Source organism: Telmatherina bonti (assembly GCF_933228915.1).
Source record: "Telmatherina bonti genome assembly, chromosome: 12".
In the NCBI taxonomy this organism is placed as follows: Eukaryota; Metazoa; Chordata; class Actinopteri; order Atheriniformes; family Telmatherinidae; genus Telmatherina; species Telmatherina bonti.
The window spans coordinates 28,578,026-28,594,668 of NC_136610.1; the positions used below are offsets into that span (position 1 = coordinate 28,578,026).

General features: G+C 39.0%; 2 protein-coding genes across 2 annotated transcripts in view; both read right to left on the reverse strand.

The window, feature by feature from the left end:
- Positions 1-6,270, reverse strand: part of gabrb2a (gamma-aminobutyric acid type A receptor subunit beta2a) — a gene marked incomplete at both ends in the record, with an annotated part of 28,712 nt that extends 22,442 nt beyond the window's left edge. Inside the window, 4 exon segments of the mRNA XM_079249506.1 lie at positions 5,442-5,509; positions 5,922-6,022; positions 6,147-6,232; positions 6,235-6,270. Coding sequence (XP_079105632.1) covers positions 5,442-5,509; positions 5,922-6,022; positions 6,147-6,232; positions 6,235-6,270 — 291 coding nt within the window.
- Positions 6,271-9,335: 3,065 nt separating this feature from the next.
- On the reverse strand, positions 9,336-16,538 carry gabra6a (gamma-aminobutyric acid type A receptor subunit alpha6a; the record flags this gene model as incomplete). The annotated part of the gene is made up of 9 exons (XM_079250162.1): positions 9,336-9,584; positions 12,923-13,173; positions 13,261-13,413; positions 14,222-14,365; positions 14,690-14,772; positions 14,859-15,079; positions 15,411-15,478; positions 16,308-16,414; positions 16,495-16,538. The coding sequence occupies 9 exons, from the start codon at positions 16,536-16,538 to the stop codon at positions 9,336-9,338; spliced, it is 1,320 nt and encodes a 439-aa protein (XP_079106288.1).
- Between the last annotated feature and the right edge of the window lie 105 nt (positions 16,539-16,643).

Below are 16,643 nucleotides of genomic sequence, written 5' to 3' on the forward strand. Positions count from 1 at the left end.
AGTTTTGATAAACCTAGATATGCTATCTAGACAGAAAGATATCTAGTTTTGATAAACCTAGATATGCTATCTAGACAGAAAGATACAATGGCAGGTAAATTCCTTATAGAGGATTTGAAACCTCTCCAAAGGTAAACACCATTGAAGAGTGAATGAAAAGGAAATTAAAAGTAATATAGCCAAAACCTAGACACTTAAGTGATACCAGAGTTTCCTTGTTCCATGTCAACATTGTTGTCGGAAGTCTAATCAAAACTAGGTACAGGCCTCGTGTTAAACATTACGAGTAAGAAGGAAGAGTTTAAGTGCTTTAAATAAGCTGTTAGCCACATGTAGCCTGAAGAAAGTTACAAAATGGATGACAAAGTGCCTGACAGAATCATTCAGGAAGTCATCAAAAGGAAAGACTTCAAAGGGAGTGGGCTAATATATGCCTTGTTTTAAAACACACCCCCTAATGAAAAAAGATTATGCCTGAAATTAATTATATGAAGTATTTATAACCACAGGAATGAATAAGAAAACAACTGATTAAGTGTCAACAGTGTACAAAACATTGTACAGAGGTTGCAGCATGCATGTAAGTCAGCATAAGAATTAACTTTTGCTGTTATGCTGTAATTATACTGCAGAACATATTATTCATTTCCTCTGTGCATACACTCAGCATAAATAATGACACTGTTCTGGACAATATGCTCTTGGCTTAAGCCTTTTTGAAGACTTAAAGAAAGCAAACAACAGAGTCAAAGCAGCAATGTATAAAAAGCAAAAATCAAAAATCCTTCATGACATTTCTTTTTTCTTCGTAGTTGTTATTAATACTAATTCAGAAAGTCAAGCTCTTTACTGATTTATAGATTTATCATACAGAGATGCCAAACATCTTTTGGAAAACAATCTCGGCCTTCAAGTAAACAACCAGTTTTGAAAACCTTCTAAAAGGAGGCCTCATTTGCTTTTCCTTGACTTCCCCAGATCCACCATAGAAGAAAAAAAAAGGACTGTGTTGTCATGGCAACACTGAGTAAAAATAACAGCTTATTTTCCACAAGCTGAAAATAAAATGGAACAGGATCAGTTAGGACAAACAAGATCAAAATGGTTGCTAATTCAGAGAAGCTGTGCCGAAACGTCAAGGCCGGCGTTTCCCTCCCTCTGCCCATCGGCTGTCGTTATCCGATGGCCAGGCTCCCTTACTCATAGAGACAGACCAGTGCTTGTCAGGATAATGATCTTAATAAAAGAAACACTCACGCCCCACTAATTTCTCCATCCCAGAAGCCACCACAGCTGGTTTGTTTAAATCTTGTAATTCACAGCCAGCTAATTAACATTCAGAGAACAGTATTCTAGTACAGGCAGTGCCTCTTAACAACCACCAACCTCAGGTATTTTACATGTAATTAACAAGCGGGAGGAAGAAAAGATGAGGAGAGAAAATGCTCATTTAGCTCCCTCCCTATTCCTGCCTTGCAGTGCATGTTGCAGCTATACTCAACATATGGATTGGATGCAGGAGGCATTATTATGCAGCACTGATGCATTGCTGAGACAACAGACTTGACTTGTATTTAATCAGCTGCACTGCCTGTGTGCAGAACACTTTTTAATGCACCGTAACCGGGGTATGGTTCGTGGATGTGTGGTTTCAGCAAAAACAAACAGCATTATGCAAATCAAACTTCAGCTGCTGAGTAAAGGAGATGAGTGATGGAGCGAGATGCCAGAGCCGAACAGACAGAAAGACAGAAATAAACGGTAGAACGAGGGTCTCAGTCATGATATCATGTCTGTGCTGTGTTTTGCACTAACCCCAGTGAGTCAGCACAGCCCACCCAGAGAGGATGTGTGGTCACACCTCGGACTCGGAGGACACTTCCCTCTCAGAATAGCACATTTGTAATGTCATGCAGGCGAGGCTGCTGCCACGGTGCTGACTGACCTGCACATTTTTATTGCCTGACAACATGGCTGACCTTTGGGACTCTAATGGCCCAATGTTGTGGATCACACAAGAACGGGCACACACACACACACACACACACACCCAAAAAAGCCCATTACATGACCATCATACAGAAAGTGAGGCAACAGGAATCTTCAACAAACAACGATGCCCTTCATGTCAGCAGAGAACAAAAATGCCACAATGGTTTCACTCCGCTACGTAGAGTTCGTTCTTCACCAGAGGCGCTTTTGTCTTTAATTAGAGGAGCGAGCAGCTGTCTGCAACCCAGTCCTGCTCACCACCACAACGCCAGACCTGCACACAAATGCACACAAACGCACACGCACACACATACTGATTGCAAATCCACTCATATTCTTTCCACTTCATCCAGCAAAGTCCTCCATTTTCTTTCGCAATCTTACACTGTGTTCGTTTGGAATCAGGCAACTTGAAATGATTTGGATGGTCTGATTATCAACCAGAAAAAACGTTTTCGAAAGCATTATAATTAGAAAAATCATCCAAACACTATAAAATCAAAACTTTTCTATATTATCACTAATCAGATTTTTTTTTTTTTTTTTTTTTTTTTTTTTGGTACTTGCGAATGTAGCTGTCTCTGTTTTGGGGCTCTGGTTGGGAAAGTATCAATTGGACAACATGATGAATAATCTGGGAACCTAATAGCTACTACATCTTTGAGGGTGACCAACATTTTGGGGGTTTCTTTTGTGACCAGTCAAGACCTAGATCATGAATAACTTATATCTTGCAAATCCTGCTCCGTGCCCTTTTATGAGCACAGATGAGTTTTAATAATCTGATATCCAATTAGATTAGCATCTGATTGGTCATTACAGCTACTGCAAACAGGAACCAAATAACTTCATGTACCAAAAAACCTTGTCTTTTGCCTGCCGATTATAAAAATGTACACACAGCTATCTCTTTATACAAATGTTGTCACAGACTTTTGTTTCTATTTCACAAATATTTCAAATTACAGTCATAACATTCACTGCACGTAGAGCCTAATTTTTAAATCCTTGTTACATCTGAACAATGTTTTGATGCAAAATATGAATCAAAACTTCAGATTACTTTTAATCACTGTAGCATAATGTGATTTGAATCCTACTTTATAAGCAGTTTTGATAATGTATTAACATCTTTTAGGTTTTTTTTATATAATTGGGTTTCTTTTTTAGATTAGTCAACAACAAGCATTGCAACCTGGAAAAGGGAAAAGATCTGCACTGTTTCTCTATTAAATAATTGTTCTTTTTAAAGTAACAAAACCAGGATTATTCTTTTATCATCTTAATAATTCATATTTTTTTCTTTCCAATAATAGATCACCCAAACTGTTTCACATTGGAGTTTAGAGCCACAATCTTCAAAAAACCTGAATTATGTTGAAGGGTTCAAGTTGCTCAGACTGTGGATCTTAACCCAAAGATCTGCAGCAGCTTCTCCTTTTCTCCCACCAGTGCACAGATGACACTGAAAGCTATGTTAAAAAGGGATCACAATAACCTTCACCTCTCATCCAACCAGTGGCTTGACCAGTTTAATCCTTGCCTCTTCGGGTTGTTTTTCTCTTTAGCACTTTAATCTTAAAAGCAGCTGCCCCTGATGAGGAAGATCAAAGCAGCGCTGCACCGAGCACAGGTCACCGACTCCATCCTCATGATCGTGGAGGACGGTGATATTATTGATTTCTCTGGGATCAATCTCGTCAACTGCTGTTATCCTCTATTGCGTCAAAAAGGAGCTGGACGTTAAGCAAGGAGAAAAAAGAAGAGGAGGAGGAGATTCCAATTTGTTATGTAAGTTGCAAGGAGGATTTTTCACAAGGTAACAACAACATGTGGAACACAAGTCCACGAGGAGCTGGTTTGTTGTTTTATTGGTTTTTTTTTTTTTTTATCTTTTATTTTTTTGTCTAAATTTATCATATCAGAGTGACGCCTGTATGGATCTGGCAGGAATAGCTATATCTGAGAAATGAGACAGATGAATGCGTTCTCTCATAGCCATGGGGAGCTGCATGACGTCAGTCGCCATTCACTGTTTTAGCACACTTTTGTGTTTTGTTGCAGACACACACGGATGTATGAAGCAGTGTTTTTTTTTTTCCAGATGAATGCTTGCCTAGATGCCTAGTTCTTCAGTGAGATAACCCTTTGGAGCTAGGCAGAGGTGGATTACATGGCTGCTGAGCCCAGAGTCACAGCCAGGGATCCAGTCAAAGTGGTGGGAGGGAAGGATAGTGATTGGAGAAAAAGAGAGACATGGGAACAAAAAAAAAAAAAAGAGAAAAAGAGGGGGCTCTATTTCAACTCTCCGTGGACCCCCTGGGCACTTCCATTCTGGCAGCATGCTTCACCAAAATAAATAATTTCCATCATAGGAGAAGCTCTGACCGCTCTCACCTTAAGCAAACTTGCATACTCTGCTTCTACTTAAAACTAATTCAATGCAGTTAAAAGTTACAGTAATGGAAGCCATTATCAGAAGCTATAAGATCAGAAAAATAATAATAAACACCTCTAAAATGATTTGATTAATAACAGAAAGCATAGCTCCCTCTCTTCATAATGCTATAACATTGCTGCATAATAACTATTTTTTTAAATCTTTTTGTTGTTGTTGCTGTTTGTTCTTTTTAATATATCAAGATCCATAAGTTTATAACTGAATTGGAGTTTATTTAATGTATTTTGGTTACACTGAGGAACTTGCTATCAGTTTCATGTGAGTTGTGGTCGATGAGTCTGTCTCGCGGATCAATAGGTGGTGCTCTAGCATGAGCTGATGAACTTTTCCCCCTGTCCTCTCCAAGATACGCATGAAGTTCATCTCCCCCCCCCACACACACACTTTTTTTTTTCTTTTTTGCTTAGCTGTGTAATCAGAATTTTTTTTAGGCTGCTAATAAAGTGCTTACGTCATCTGACTAGTAGGAGGAAGATCATCTACGTAGACGCTGATGTTGTGATTGGTTGCTGAGTTAAAGGGGCCAAGTGATGCCGGATTGGAGAAGAGACGGGTTTTCTTCATTTTGTAGGTATCTGCGTAGAGGTTTAGGAGGCTGTGCGAGTGTGTGTGCCCGCATACGTGTGTATGTGTCAACAAAATTACACCACCGATCCTTGAGGCAGTCTCACACGCTCATATACGTACGCACTTAATACTGGCAGCTCTTCTTGCGCGCAGCCGGCGCTGTGCGTCCGAGTGCGCCAGTGAGTGTGTGTTTTGAATTCAAATGCAGCAACACACCAGAGCTGCAAATGCGGAGACTGAGAAGTGGATGGGGGGTGATGTGTTTGAGAAAATGGTCAAATGTAGCCCTCTCACAAGATGCCTCGCATGCAGTCTCACACACACTGGGCTAAGTTGCCCACTTCAGCGGCCGGTTACTGCAAGCCGTGCCAGGTAATTTTGGAAACATTAAGCAGGGTAATGATTATAAAGATACACCTACCATATTGACTTCAGAAACCATGTCTATGCTGGCAATGTCTATATTCATTCCTACTGCCACCGGTGCACCTGCGAAGGAGAGGAGACATTTAAAAACATGACATGAATAATTCTCTCATCATGTAAATTTAACAAACCCGTGATGCGAGCACAGGTTCCTCACCGATTCCCGCACCTAGAGGAGACGTGTGCACCATCTGTATGGCAGAAATCTTCATGTTTGACACCCGCATCAGCTTAAACATTGTTAATTTCATTTATTTAACGGAGTAATCAAACATTGATGAGCGGTATCGATCACGTTAAAAGCCCTTCATCAAACGGAATATGCACATCATTTATCTTAGCCTAATTGGTAAGGCCTATTTGACTGTGAAGGGGTGATTATGTAAATTAAAGCAGATTTTGCGATTCATTAAACGTGTATCACGCGTCAGGAGGGCGTGAAAACATGACATTCCGCTTTCAATTTGCTCGTTACCTCCGAAATCTGGCCTCAACCGAATGTCGTATCCTTTCATCAGCCTGTCCACCGTCTCTTTTACCAGAGGCATATTGCTCGGATCTTTGATATCCTTGACACTAAGGAAGGGGAGAGAATAAAAAGGGCGCATGGTAAAATAACTGGTTAATTTCACACTAGGTGTGCTTTTAACAGCGGTAACATGACGTGCAAGATGGCACAGAAAAAAGCAAACAGCATTACCTTTGAGCCCAAACGAAAGTCACCAATAAGGAAAAAGTCAAAATCCCAAAGTGATTTTTCCTGGTCCTCCCCATCGCAACAGTTTTTGAGGTGGCTTCTGGATGCGAGTGAGGAGAGCGCACATCCAACTTACTCCAAACAGTGCAGAGGATCCAATGAGGGGCGCATGCGTGCAGCCAACCCAAGATCAAAGAGTGGAGACAGATGATGGTGGATGAGCAGTTTCCATTGCAGAGAAAAATATTAAAGGGACAAGTGATTGTGCGTAATGAAGAAACACACATTAATGCAGTGAGTAAAAGCACAACCATGTCCTTCATTTTAGGCTTGTTTTATTATTTCTGTTTATTACATGTTGGGTTTTGACTATATCCTGACAAGGTCAAGCAATGGGATGCAGTGTTTGCTTTAACCTTAAGTTAAGAGCAAGTTTCTTTCCTGTTTTGGTTTTACTAGATATGTGAAGCAGCTAAAAAGAAAAAAAAATATGTATCACAAAAGAACATTCTTAACATATGACCATCTTTACTCCAACAATCATGCTCCAACATCAGAAAAATAGAAAATAAATACCAATAAACACACATGGGTATCATATCCCGCTCCTCCCTGCACTGTTTCCAGAGAACCTGCAGTACATCAGAAACTGCAAGGGGAGCACCAGAGCAGAAAGGTGGGATGGAAAATACAGTCCCACAATTCATTTTCCTAGGTTTGAGCACATTTTTGAAGCTGCAAAGAGGGATGCAAGCCTCTTCTAAACTGTCTTTGATCTTGTTGTAGTGGGAGCTGTGCTTCTGTAGAGGGCAGGCTTCTGAAAGCATTGGTTCACTGTTGCATCACCAGCAGTTACAGCCATCATAGATTATATCATCCCCGTCTTTTTGATGTGTTTCCTAGTTTGTGTGTCTAAGTGCGTGTCTGAGCATCCTGCTTGTGTGTGGCGTCGGTGTCAGCGTGAGAAGTTGTTATTGTACGTGGTGTAGTTTAAAGTGGCCGTGGGCCCATGAAGAGCAGCTCGTCAGTAACTGATCAGAACACAAGTGGGCAGTGGTCACAGCCTGTGAAATGAATAGTTAGGCAGCCGGAGAATAAATGACTTTCTGATTCATTTCCTCTGTCAGATGAGAGCACGGTGAGTGCTGAGAGCCTGCTCGTGGAGAAGGGAGTGTGAGGTGAAGCTGGCTGGTCTCTCAGGCTGCATGTGCCTCTCTCCAAGTCTTCCTAGCTTTCAACATCCACATCCCTGCAAGACCAGAATGCAGCAGAGCAAAAATGTGAGCAGATAACACAGAAAAATTTCAGCTTCCTCATTCAGAGATGCTCTATCTGCAGTGCAGCCAACGCTGCTCCTGTGCTCCTCCTGATTGTCTCAGTCTTTAAAAAGTAGCACCAGGGAGAAAGAATATAATGGGGATGGGGTTATCCAGCAAAATGTTATAAAATGTTATAAACAAAACAACCACAAAAAATTCTCTGACAGGAACATGAGAAGCATGATGAGCAGATTTGCACTCCTTGGTGTTACATAACATCTCTCTCTCTCTCTCTCTCTCTCTCTCTCTCTCTCTCTCTCTCTTCCTCTTGCAGTCTTTTTTTCCAGGCTATCTCTCATTCTCCTTCTTGGACATGGAACTGCATGCTGGAAAAGTGGCTCGCTCATAAGCAGAAAGTGAAAGTCGCTGCTTCATGTAGTTAACATATAGCATAAACTCTGGTTGGTCTTATTCTCTAAAGAGAGAATGTTATTAAAAACGGGGACTTTGCCAGTCTGCAGGTAAACATTATAAGAAAGATGAGAAAACTTTATGCATTTCTTCCTACCCAAATAAACTGAACACTCAGCTCCCTCTTTGTATTGTAATTCTAAGATGATGATAAAAGCCAGAGAGCTGGCGCCATTGCAGCAACGATGCCACCTAACATCATTCTCTTCTCTTTTTTTTTTTGCCTACAACTCCTGGGGCTGTTTCAGCATTAGAAATTATTGATGTCTTTACTGCCAAGATGAAAGTCTTTGACAAAAAACTGTGGGTAGTTATTGCTCCAGAAGCTATCTTAAGAGACAGGATTGTGGCTCTTTGAGATACAAACACACCCTTCATTCAGTTTTGGATTATTATTCTCCTTTTTTCATCTGGAGGATGCTGGATGCCCTCTAAGTCTTTCTCTGCCATTTGCACTACTACTCATGGGATGCTTTCTAGATCTACACACAATTTTTCTTACATAACATTCAAAAGGTTTAAGTTTATAACTGCGAAGTTATCATGGGGGAAACACTTTGAAAAAAATAACATAAGGAGTTTTTTCCCTTTAGTTTCTAATTTTACCAGGTCAGTATGATGTGGAAGTAAAAACACTGTCCCAGTTGAAAAAACATTTAAAAATGACTATGTACATAATAAAACTGATAAGACTAATGTATTGTCCAGCAATAAAGAAGAGCAGATAGACATCTGATGATCAGTATTAATTGTGGAGGTCATGTTAGATGTTGACCATAAAAACCTTTAGAGAGAATTGACTGAGAGATGTCCAAATCTCAGTCTGAATATAAATTCCCCTCAAGAAGTTTGGGAACACATTGGAGTGGTGACATTCTTTTATACTGAACAGCCTTATCTGCACAAATACGGTCTTTAAGAAAGAGTCGAGCAGTCTGAAATGTGCCCACAGTGAACGATAATATTTGGAGAAAAAAGAAAAGTGTGCAGAAGTTTGTGCTCATAACCTTTAACCAAGACCCGTAAACGTTTTGGTATGACTCTCACACGCCATCAAACACATTGACAACATTTAAGATAAAACCTGCACTAAAAAAAACCTGAAATACAAATGGACAATCTCTATTAGCTAAGAAACTGTAAACAAATATCACTCAGTGATTAGATTTTCAGCTGGTTTCAAAGTGTGTTTTCAATCTGTGAAAATCACCAAGACTTGTAACAAAGTATTGACTCAACTTTGCTGCTTCCTCTTTTCCTGTTTTATCAGTTTAGACAGTAAATGGCAATTATAAAAAAAAAAGTAGTATCACTGAAACTCTTTTCATCATCAATTTTAGGCCTTGGAAATCATCTTTTACTTATTTGCCATTCAAATTCAGAAATTTTTGACCAAAAGTATCCAAACTTTTCACATGATTTTGTGTGGTAAAAAGTATAAAACTAATTAAGATGTGGATTTTTACCTGGGCCTCTCCATGGTGTCCTTGACCAGGTAGATGTACCAATAGACAAGGTTGAAAAGAGCAAAGGTCAAGGGAAAGAGGACGCGGGCATACATGTCAATGGGACTGGTCCCCGCCAGCTGTGGGATTTGTGGAAAAGCTGAACCCTGCTGAAGAAAATTCACCACAGGCGGACTATCTCCTGGCTCACTGCAGCTCACTGAGTGGTTTCTCCTTTTCAGGCCTTCCCGAGGGCTGCTGTCCGACTGGTGGGAGGGGGTTGGGGATGATTTGGAGGAGATTCAGTGAGAGAGGAGATGGGGTTGGGCAAGGAAGATGTAAAAGAAAGAAAAAAGGGGTCATATAGTTTCTCCAGTGTGATATACTGTACATATATATTAATATACAATAATGGTATTCCGGCATCACAAGCCCAGCAGGTAGTTTTCTGGGAGGAGGATGGTTGGGAGATTATGCAGCCAGCAGTGTTGGAGTTGTTCTCTGTTCTCACACTGAAGCTATTTTTAAAACATCTAACCATGAGCTCTGCACGTGAGACAGATCCCAGGAGGACGCTGTGGTGGCTTACTGTATTAGCATAAAGCCTATAGCTTGAGAAAGAGCAGTACAACTGCACATTTTACTATTTAATGTGTGGTGTGCCCTTAATGTGAGAGAATAATGAGACAGGGCATCTATTTGGAAATACATTTACAAAGAATAAGACCAATGGGTGGTAGGATTTTTTGCATTTGTGTCTGAGGCTGTCAGATCTCTGCTCATCATTAGCATAACTGCATAAGGAGGGCCTGCATCTCCGTCACCAGTTTTAGCTCATGCAAGTTTATTTTAAAACTCAAAAACACAAGGCTGAATAGGTAATGAAATATATACTAGTCTAATACACCTGTAAATATGTGAAGATGTTCAATTTATGGAAAATGGTTTACAAATAGAAACACAGTTGTTTCTATTTTTCTAAATTTCTGATTATGGTAACTTGTTTCTCTTCTTGTAGACAGGTGGGTTCTAAAAGACACAAATAATAACTCTAAAAATATATCTTTTTTAGAAAAATATATCAACTTCTAATTAATCTGTTATTTGCCTCTTTATAAGCTACATGTCAGGTGAGAGGGAAGGCATTATAAGGGATGTGATGGTGACATCAGCATGGCATTGGCTCTGACTTATGAGCAATAAGGTTTGTTTATTCGCCATATTGTAAGGATCATGCCAACGCTGAGGCTGTTTTTTTGAATGTGGGGTTCACTCGCCTTCAGGATGTTTACATGCACACACTGTAAGCCCGCCTCTAAAATAACACCTCAGTCCATTTCTCACTGGCAAAGCAAAATGGGAAACATATGTCACCACTGCAAATTAAAAGAAAATAAAGAAGAATGTTTTAACAATTTCCAAGATTATGTCATGTGATGGACTGGCGACCTGTCCAGAGTGTACCCTGCCTCTTGCTCAAAGACTGCTGGGATAGGCTCCAGCTTCCCCGCGACCTTTAATCGGACTAAGCTGTTCGGATAATGAATGAATGAAGATTATATCAAATCTTTTATCTTGATACAGGAAAGCTCTCTGCTTCCATTAAATCAACACATAATCAAATGTACTGAAATTTATTTACTTAGGTTAATGGGACAAGAAAAGAAGGACTACAGACAATGCTGCTATAACAAATATTGTATAAAAAATATGAATGAAGACAGAAATATTAAATAAAAACTATTTATTTATATTTTCTAAAAAAAAAATTATGTTTCCTAAGAATTTTGTTCCCAAGCTCCTTACTTTTCACATCATCATAAAAAAATAAGACCAATCATAAACAAAAGTTGTGCCCCAAACCCTTTTGTAATCCCAGACATGTGTGTATTGGAGCAGGGTGGGCAACTCTGGTCCTGTTAAGAACTTTTACAGAGTTTGATGTCAAGCCAAGTCTGCTAATTAGGTCTTATGTGTGTCAGGTGTGTTGAAGCAGGGAATCTCCCAACATTTGCAAAACTTCGGCTCTTGAAGACCAAGTTGCCCATCCTTGTATTAAACAAGGTCATGGTATCACAGACCAGGGGGAATGTGACCGTTTGATTAATTACATTAAATCCAACTACTCATGAAACATGTCTCTATTCTAGAGACAGAAAATGTATCTCTGGCTAACCTACCCTCACAGAGCAATGTGGGGTAATGTGGGACTGAATAGCTTGTTTATATGACTTTTGTTAGACTGAGTAAGATCATCTCAATTTCACCCTTTTTCCAGGTAATTTGATCAACTTTTTATCTAAACTTCACCAGAAAACAAAGGTGGAGAGAAGAGAAGAGTGGAAAGTATTCGTAACCATTTTTCATATCCTTATTAAAAGCATGTGCAATTTCAACAGGCAACCCGATAACATTCACAGTATCTTGAGATTTTTTTGCAATTTCACATGTTGCTTACTATTGCAAGCGCTTAGCATAGCATTAGCTAGACTAAATATATGAGGTGAGAGGTATCAGCCTGCTGAACCATTTTCTCCTGTTCTCAAACTCCTTGTCTCACTTAAAGACTTATTATTATACTGGCTTAAGCTAATAGCGTTAGTTTCCTGTAATGGTGGGCGAAACTGTTCTTCCTGGGATGTCACCCTCTCATCATATTTGTTCAAAATATAAACTTCCAGAATAATTCAGTGTTCAATCATAACCATGACTTTAAAGTAACGCTCACTGAATTACAACACAGCCAAATGCCGTTACAAGCTGCTTCCAAGCGTGCAGAAGAAAGAATGGGATGGCATAATAAATCTGCAGTTAGAAAAAGTTAGAAAATAGCCTCACTATATGTTACAAAAACAAATCAATCAGATTTTCATCGAATTTACAACTGAAAACATGGTCATGAATATCATATTGCATTCTTGCTAATAATAAAAGAGAGTTGTGTTTTTCCACAAGAACTATATGTTGTGTCTTCTGTGGCTCCCCAATTAAATAAATTAATAGGTAAGATTTTATTCAGTTCTATTCAGCGTCCCTTCACTCAGGAGTTTAATCAAAAGGTTGACCTTGTTTCTGTTGATCAAAACCAAATGTGCATCACTGTTCGTTGTCCTGTGTATAGTAAGTCTATTTTAGCCTACCTTCCTGTTAGTTTTGCAGCTGACTGAGAGCTCATGATCAAGTAAATCTTCCATTTGTGACAAAGAGCAGGTTGCAAAGGTTTCACATTATTGCTTTATAACAGATTTTTTTTTATCTTTTCTGTTTTCACTTTTTACCTCTTTTCCCCAAAAGACACAAAATCATCAGTAATTCATCAGCTCTCCTGGCATGACAAAAGGCTTTACGCAACTTCTTTATATATACAGTAGACCTGTAAACTCCATCTAAAAAGTTAGTTTGTGAGATTCTTAAAAATGGATATCTTACTCAGATGTTTGTGAATAATAAATCAATTTTATACATAAATCAAAAATATTTGACTTGTGATTCTGAAGATGCATATTGAATTAATGTCAATTCAGAAATTTTCTACACCCATGTCTCAATGAACCCAGAGATATTTGAGTTGTTTTGTGCTTTTAGCAATAATATAACTCCTTACCGAAATTGTGTCATCATCTTCGCTACCGGTAGCCAATACCTCCAGCCTGTCTTGTCTGGCTCTCAGTTTCCTCAGACGGTTGACTTGCAAGGTAGCAAAGTAGTTTACTGCTGCAAATTCAATTAGGGCCGATGCAACAAAGGCAAAACACACAGCAATGAACCAATCCATGGCTGTTGCATAGGCTACTTTGGGTAAAGACTGTCGGGCACTGATGCTCAGCGTGGTCATGGTCAGCACTGTGGTGATGCCTAAAGGAAAGCACATGCATACAGATTATAATGTCACACTAAATAACACACATTAGTTGAGATACGACACTGGGAAGATTGGCATACCTGCCACTGTGCGAGCTGGAACAGACTCTTTGTTAATCCAAAATGAGACTTGTGATAATACAACGATCATGATAAGAGGGATATAGGTCTGTATGAGGTAGTAACCAAGCTTTCTCTGGAGATGGAAATGAACCACCTGCATGGAGTAGTGACCTACAAGATAAAAAAACATGTGTGAAGAAAGCAGCTCAAGTGGGCAGAAAAGGGGAACAGACTGAATGCTCTTGCCTGCCCTTGAAATTGAATAGCTGTTTACAGAAACATATAGCCATACTGATGCGATCAGAAGGATAGTGGTCTGCTAACTGTAAGGTACAATGTGACTGTCAGGAATAGAGAATAGGGAAGATAATGAAGCAAAAAGGACAGGAGAGGGAGGAGGATGTGCAGCAGGCATTTGAAATTAGGATACTATCAAGAAGGCAAATTAAGGAAAGACTAAGGTGGGGATTGGAGGGACAGCATGCAGCGTTAAAGTGCTAAACTCACTTACTCACTCTAAAAGATACAGATGCAGAAATGCACTGACTCAAAACATGCTGAATCATGCAGAAACACACACACACTGAGAGCTTTCTCATGCTATGTTTTTTTAAATGTTTTAAATTTTGGACTCTGCTTTATCTGCTCCTCTTTCTTCCAGGAGAGTGTTTAGTTGTCTTCTCAATATAAACCTTCTTCCTGTCTGCCAGTGCCTCCACTTTAAACCCTGTCGTTCCTTTTTCAAAGAATACTGTATTAAAAACAATTACTTTGCCACCTCAGATGTCTGCAGAAGCATGTGCTTTTATGCTGGTCTCTTGTGCAGGACTCATCTGCAAAAATCGTTAGTTTTAAAACTTAACTAGTTTAAAGATTCATTAACTTGTGAGAATTTTTAATCAAACTTACATGTGTGAATAAAATTATGTGACAGCAATCCTAAAAGAAGTGAAATCTAATAGCTGATTGTGAGCCTTACCTGTGTTTGACTTTAATATCTCACTGGACAAAGTCTGCCCCACCAGATCATACTGAAGAAGACTCATTGATTCTTTGGGGCACTCAACGGAAGCTACTGGCCCCTTCCTCCAAGTGAAAATAATTTCACTGCTGGTGTATGCATCTATAAAGGAAATGCAATCAAGAAAAGATTGAAACATGCTCAAAGTTTTGTTGAAGTACTCCCTAAATCAGGGGTCACCATCTCCGATCCTTGAAAGCTACCATCCTGCAGGTTGTAGTGGTTCCCTGGTACACCACACTTGATTCAAATGAAAAGTTATCCAACAACATGTTGTCATCTTCTGCACCTGCCTGTCAATGAGCCATTGATTTTGGTCAGGTGTGTTGCAGTGGGGAAAACACTAAAATCTGCAGGATGGGAGATGGTGACCTCTGCACTAGATGATGTCATTGTTTTTCAGCTAAACAAATCTTTAATACTCACAACTTCCAAACTTAAGAGGACAAGCATGACCGTCCATAGGAAAATCTATCAGCCTCATTGGACACTCTGCACTAATTGTCAGTCTAAAAGAGAACACGTGGGAATCAGTCTCAAAAGCATGCAGTATATCAGCTACCCTAATGTCTAATAACAAAACACTTTTGATCACCTCATGGTGTAGAGGACTGTCCCGTTCTGCATGATACGGAACAGCTTGTTGGGTGTGGTCATATTGTGGGAAATGGACTTCTTGGAGTCTCTAAAGAAAGTGTCTGGTGTCCAGATTTTATCCACCATGCGATTATTCAGACGCAGGATTTCAATGGGGCCCTCAAATTTTAGCCGCTCATCAACCCACATCTGACGGAAGAACATGTCCATTGTGTACTCCTAACGCACAAACACAAAAATAATAACATCACCAGATGTGCATGTATAATACTCATGAAGCATTTCATTATGCAATGAAAGGTCAGGAGATACAATGAGCTGTGATGGATGCCACTCATTGCATATAGTCATGAATCAATCCATTCAGCCATTCCCATTGTCTGACAAGTTGTCATATTGATTTAGAGGCCAACAATAATGGAGTTATGGGGTTGGTCAGACGTATTAAAGCTCATTAGATACTTTCATGGCAGAATGCCCATCGGGCTGATTTTCTGAAACACTGTCATCTCTCACAGTCAGCACATATCTCATGGGAGAAGTATTTTACCATCTCAACATCTGAAACAGGTCCAAAGCTGGTGACAAATATGTCTGTTTTCACCTCTGTAACACCACCTGAAACACAGAAATGAGCAAATTAACTATGCATAATACAGAAATAAGAACAGTCCTGTAGTTAATGTTCAATGCACATCCCAATTTCCATAAAGGTTGGGATGCTGTAAAATGTAAATAAAAGCAGAATGATGTTCTCTAATAAGCCAACATTTTATTCAAAATTAAACATAGAAAACATCAACTGTTGAAAGTATTTCACAATAAATATTAGTTCATCTTTATTTGATGGCAGGAAAATATCTGAAAATGTTGGAATTAGCAACAAAAGGCTAGAAAAGCTGTTGGTAAAGAAATGAAAGAACTGCCATAATATATTGCAACTAATTAGATTAATTGGTAACAGGTTGGTAATATGATTAGATATCAAAATACTTTAAATATTCAGTACTTTACAATATATTATATGAAAAAATCAGAGAATTTGGAAACATTTCTGTGCACAAATGATATAGCTAAAAAGGAACATTTAAGATCAATAATCTTTGCACTTTTTGACAATACTGTTAAATGCAGTCATGATTCTGTAATAAACAGCATTGCAGATGCTCAGGAACCCTTCCAGAATTCATTAACTGTGAACACATTTCACTTTGCTATTTACAAATGCAGAAGAATACTCTATTATGCAAAATAAATAAATAAATATTTTTCACTTTCAACATTTGGTACGTTTTCCATCTTATAATTTGAGTAAAACTTTGCTTTATGACATAATGAGAAAATAATCTCAATAAGACTTTATTTGCAATTATTGTTTCATGAAATTTTAAATCTGAGTTGGTTGATACTTCAGGAGCCAGGCTTTAGTATATAAAGTTTTAATTACCTCCAGAACCTGGTCGCAATCTGTTGTCATAACCGTCCAAAAGTCTATCCAAAATGCGTGTAATGTTGTCAGAGTAAACCTTTTCATCTCCATAAACATAACCTAGGCTGCAAAAAGACAAAATTATTTAACTCCCCAGCTCATTGAACTGTTAAATGTGTTTAATAAGCACAGAGTAAAAACTCACCTAATCCAGCATAAAAAAACAACCAAAATTGAGGCAAAAGCCATCTTTGGCAGCAGCTATTGTAAATTTCTGTCACCTTTGTCAGAAATTCTAATAAAAATACCACGAGTCACATGAGGAAGAAATGGATCAAGTTTCCTTTTTATGGA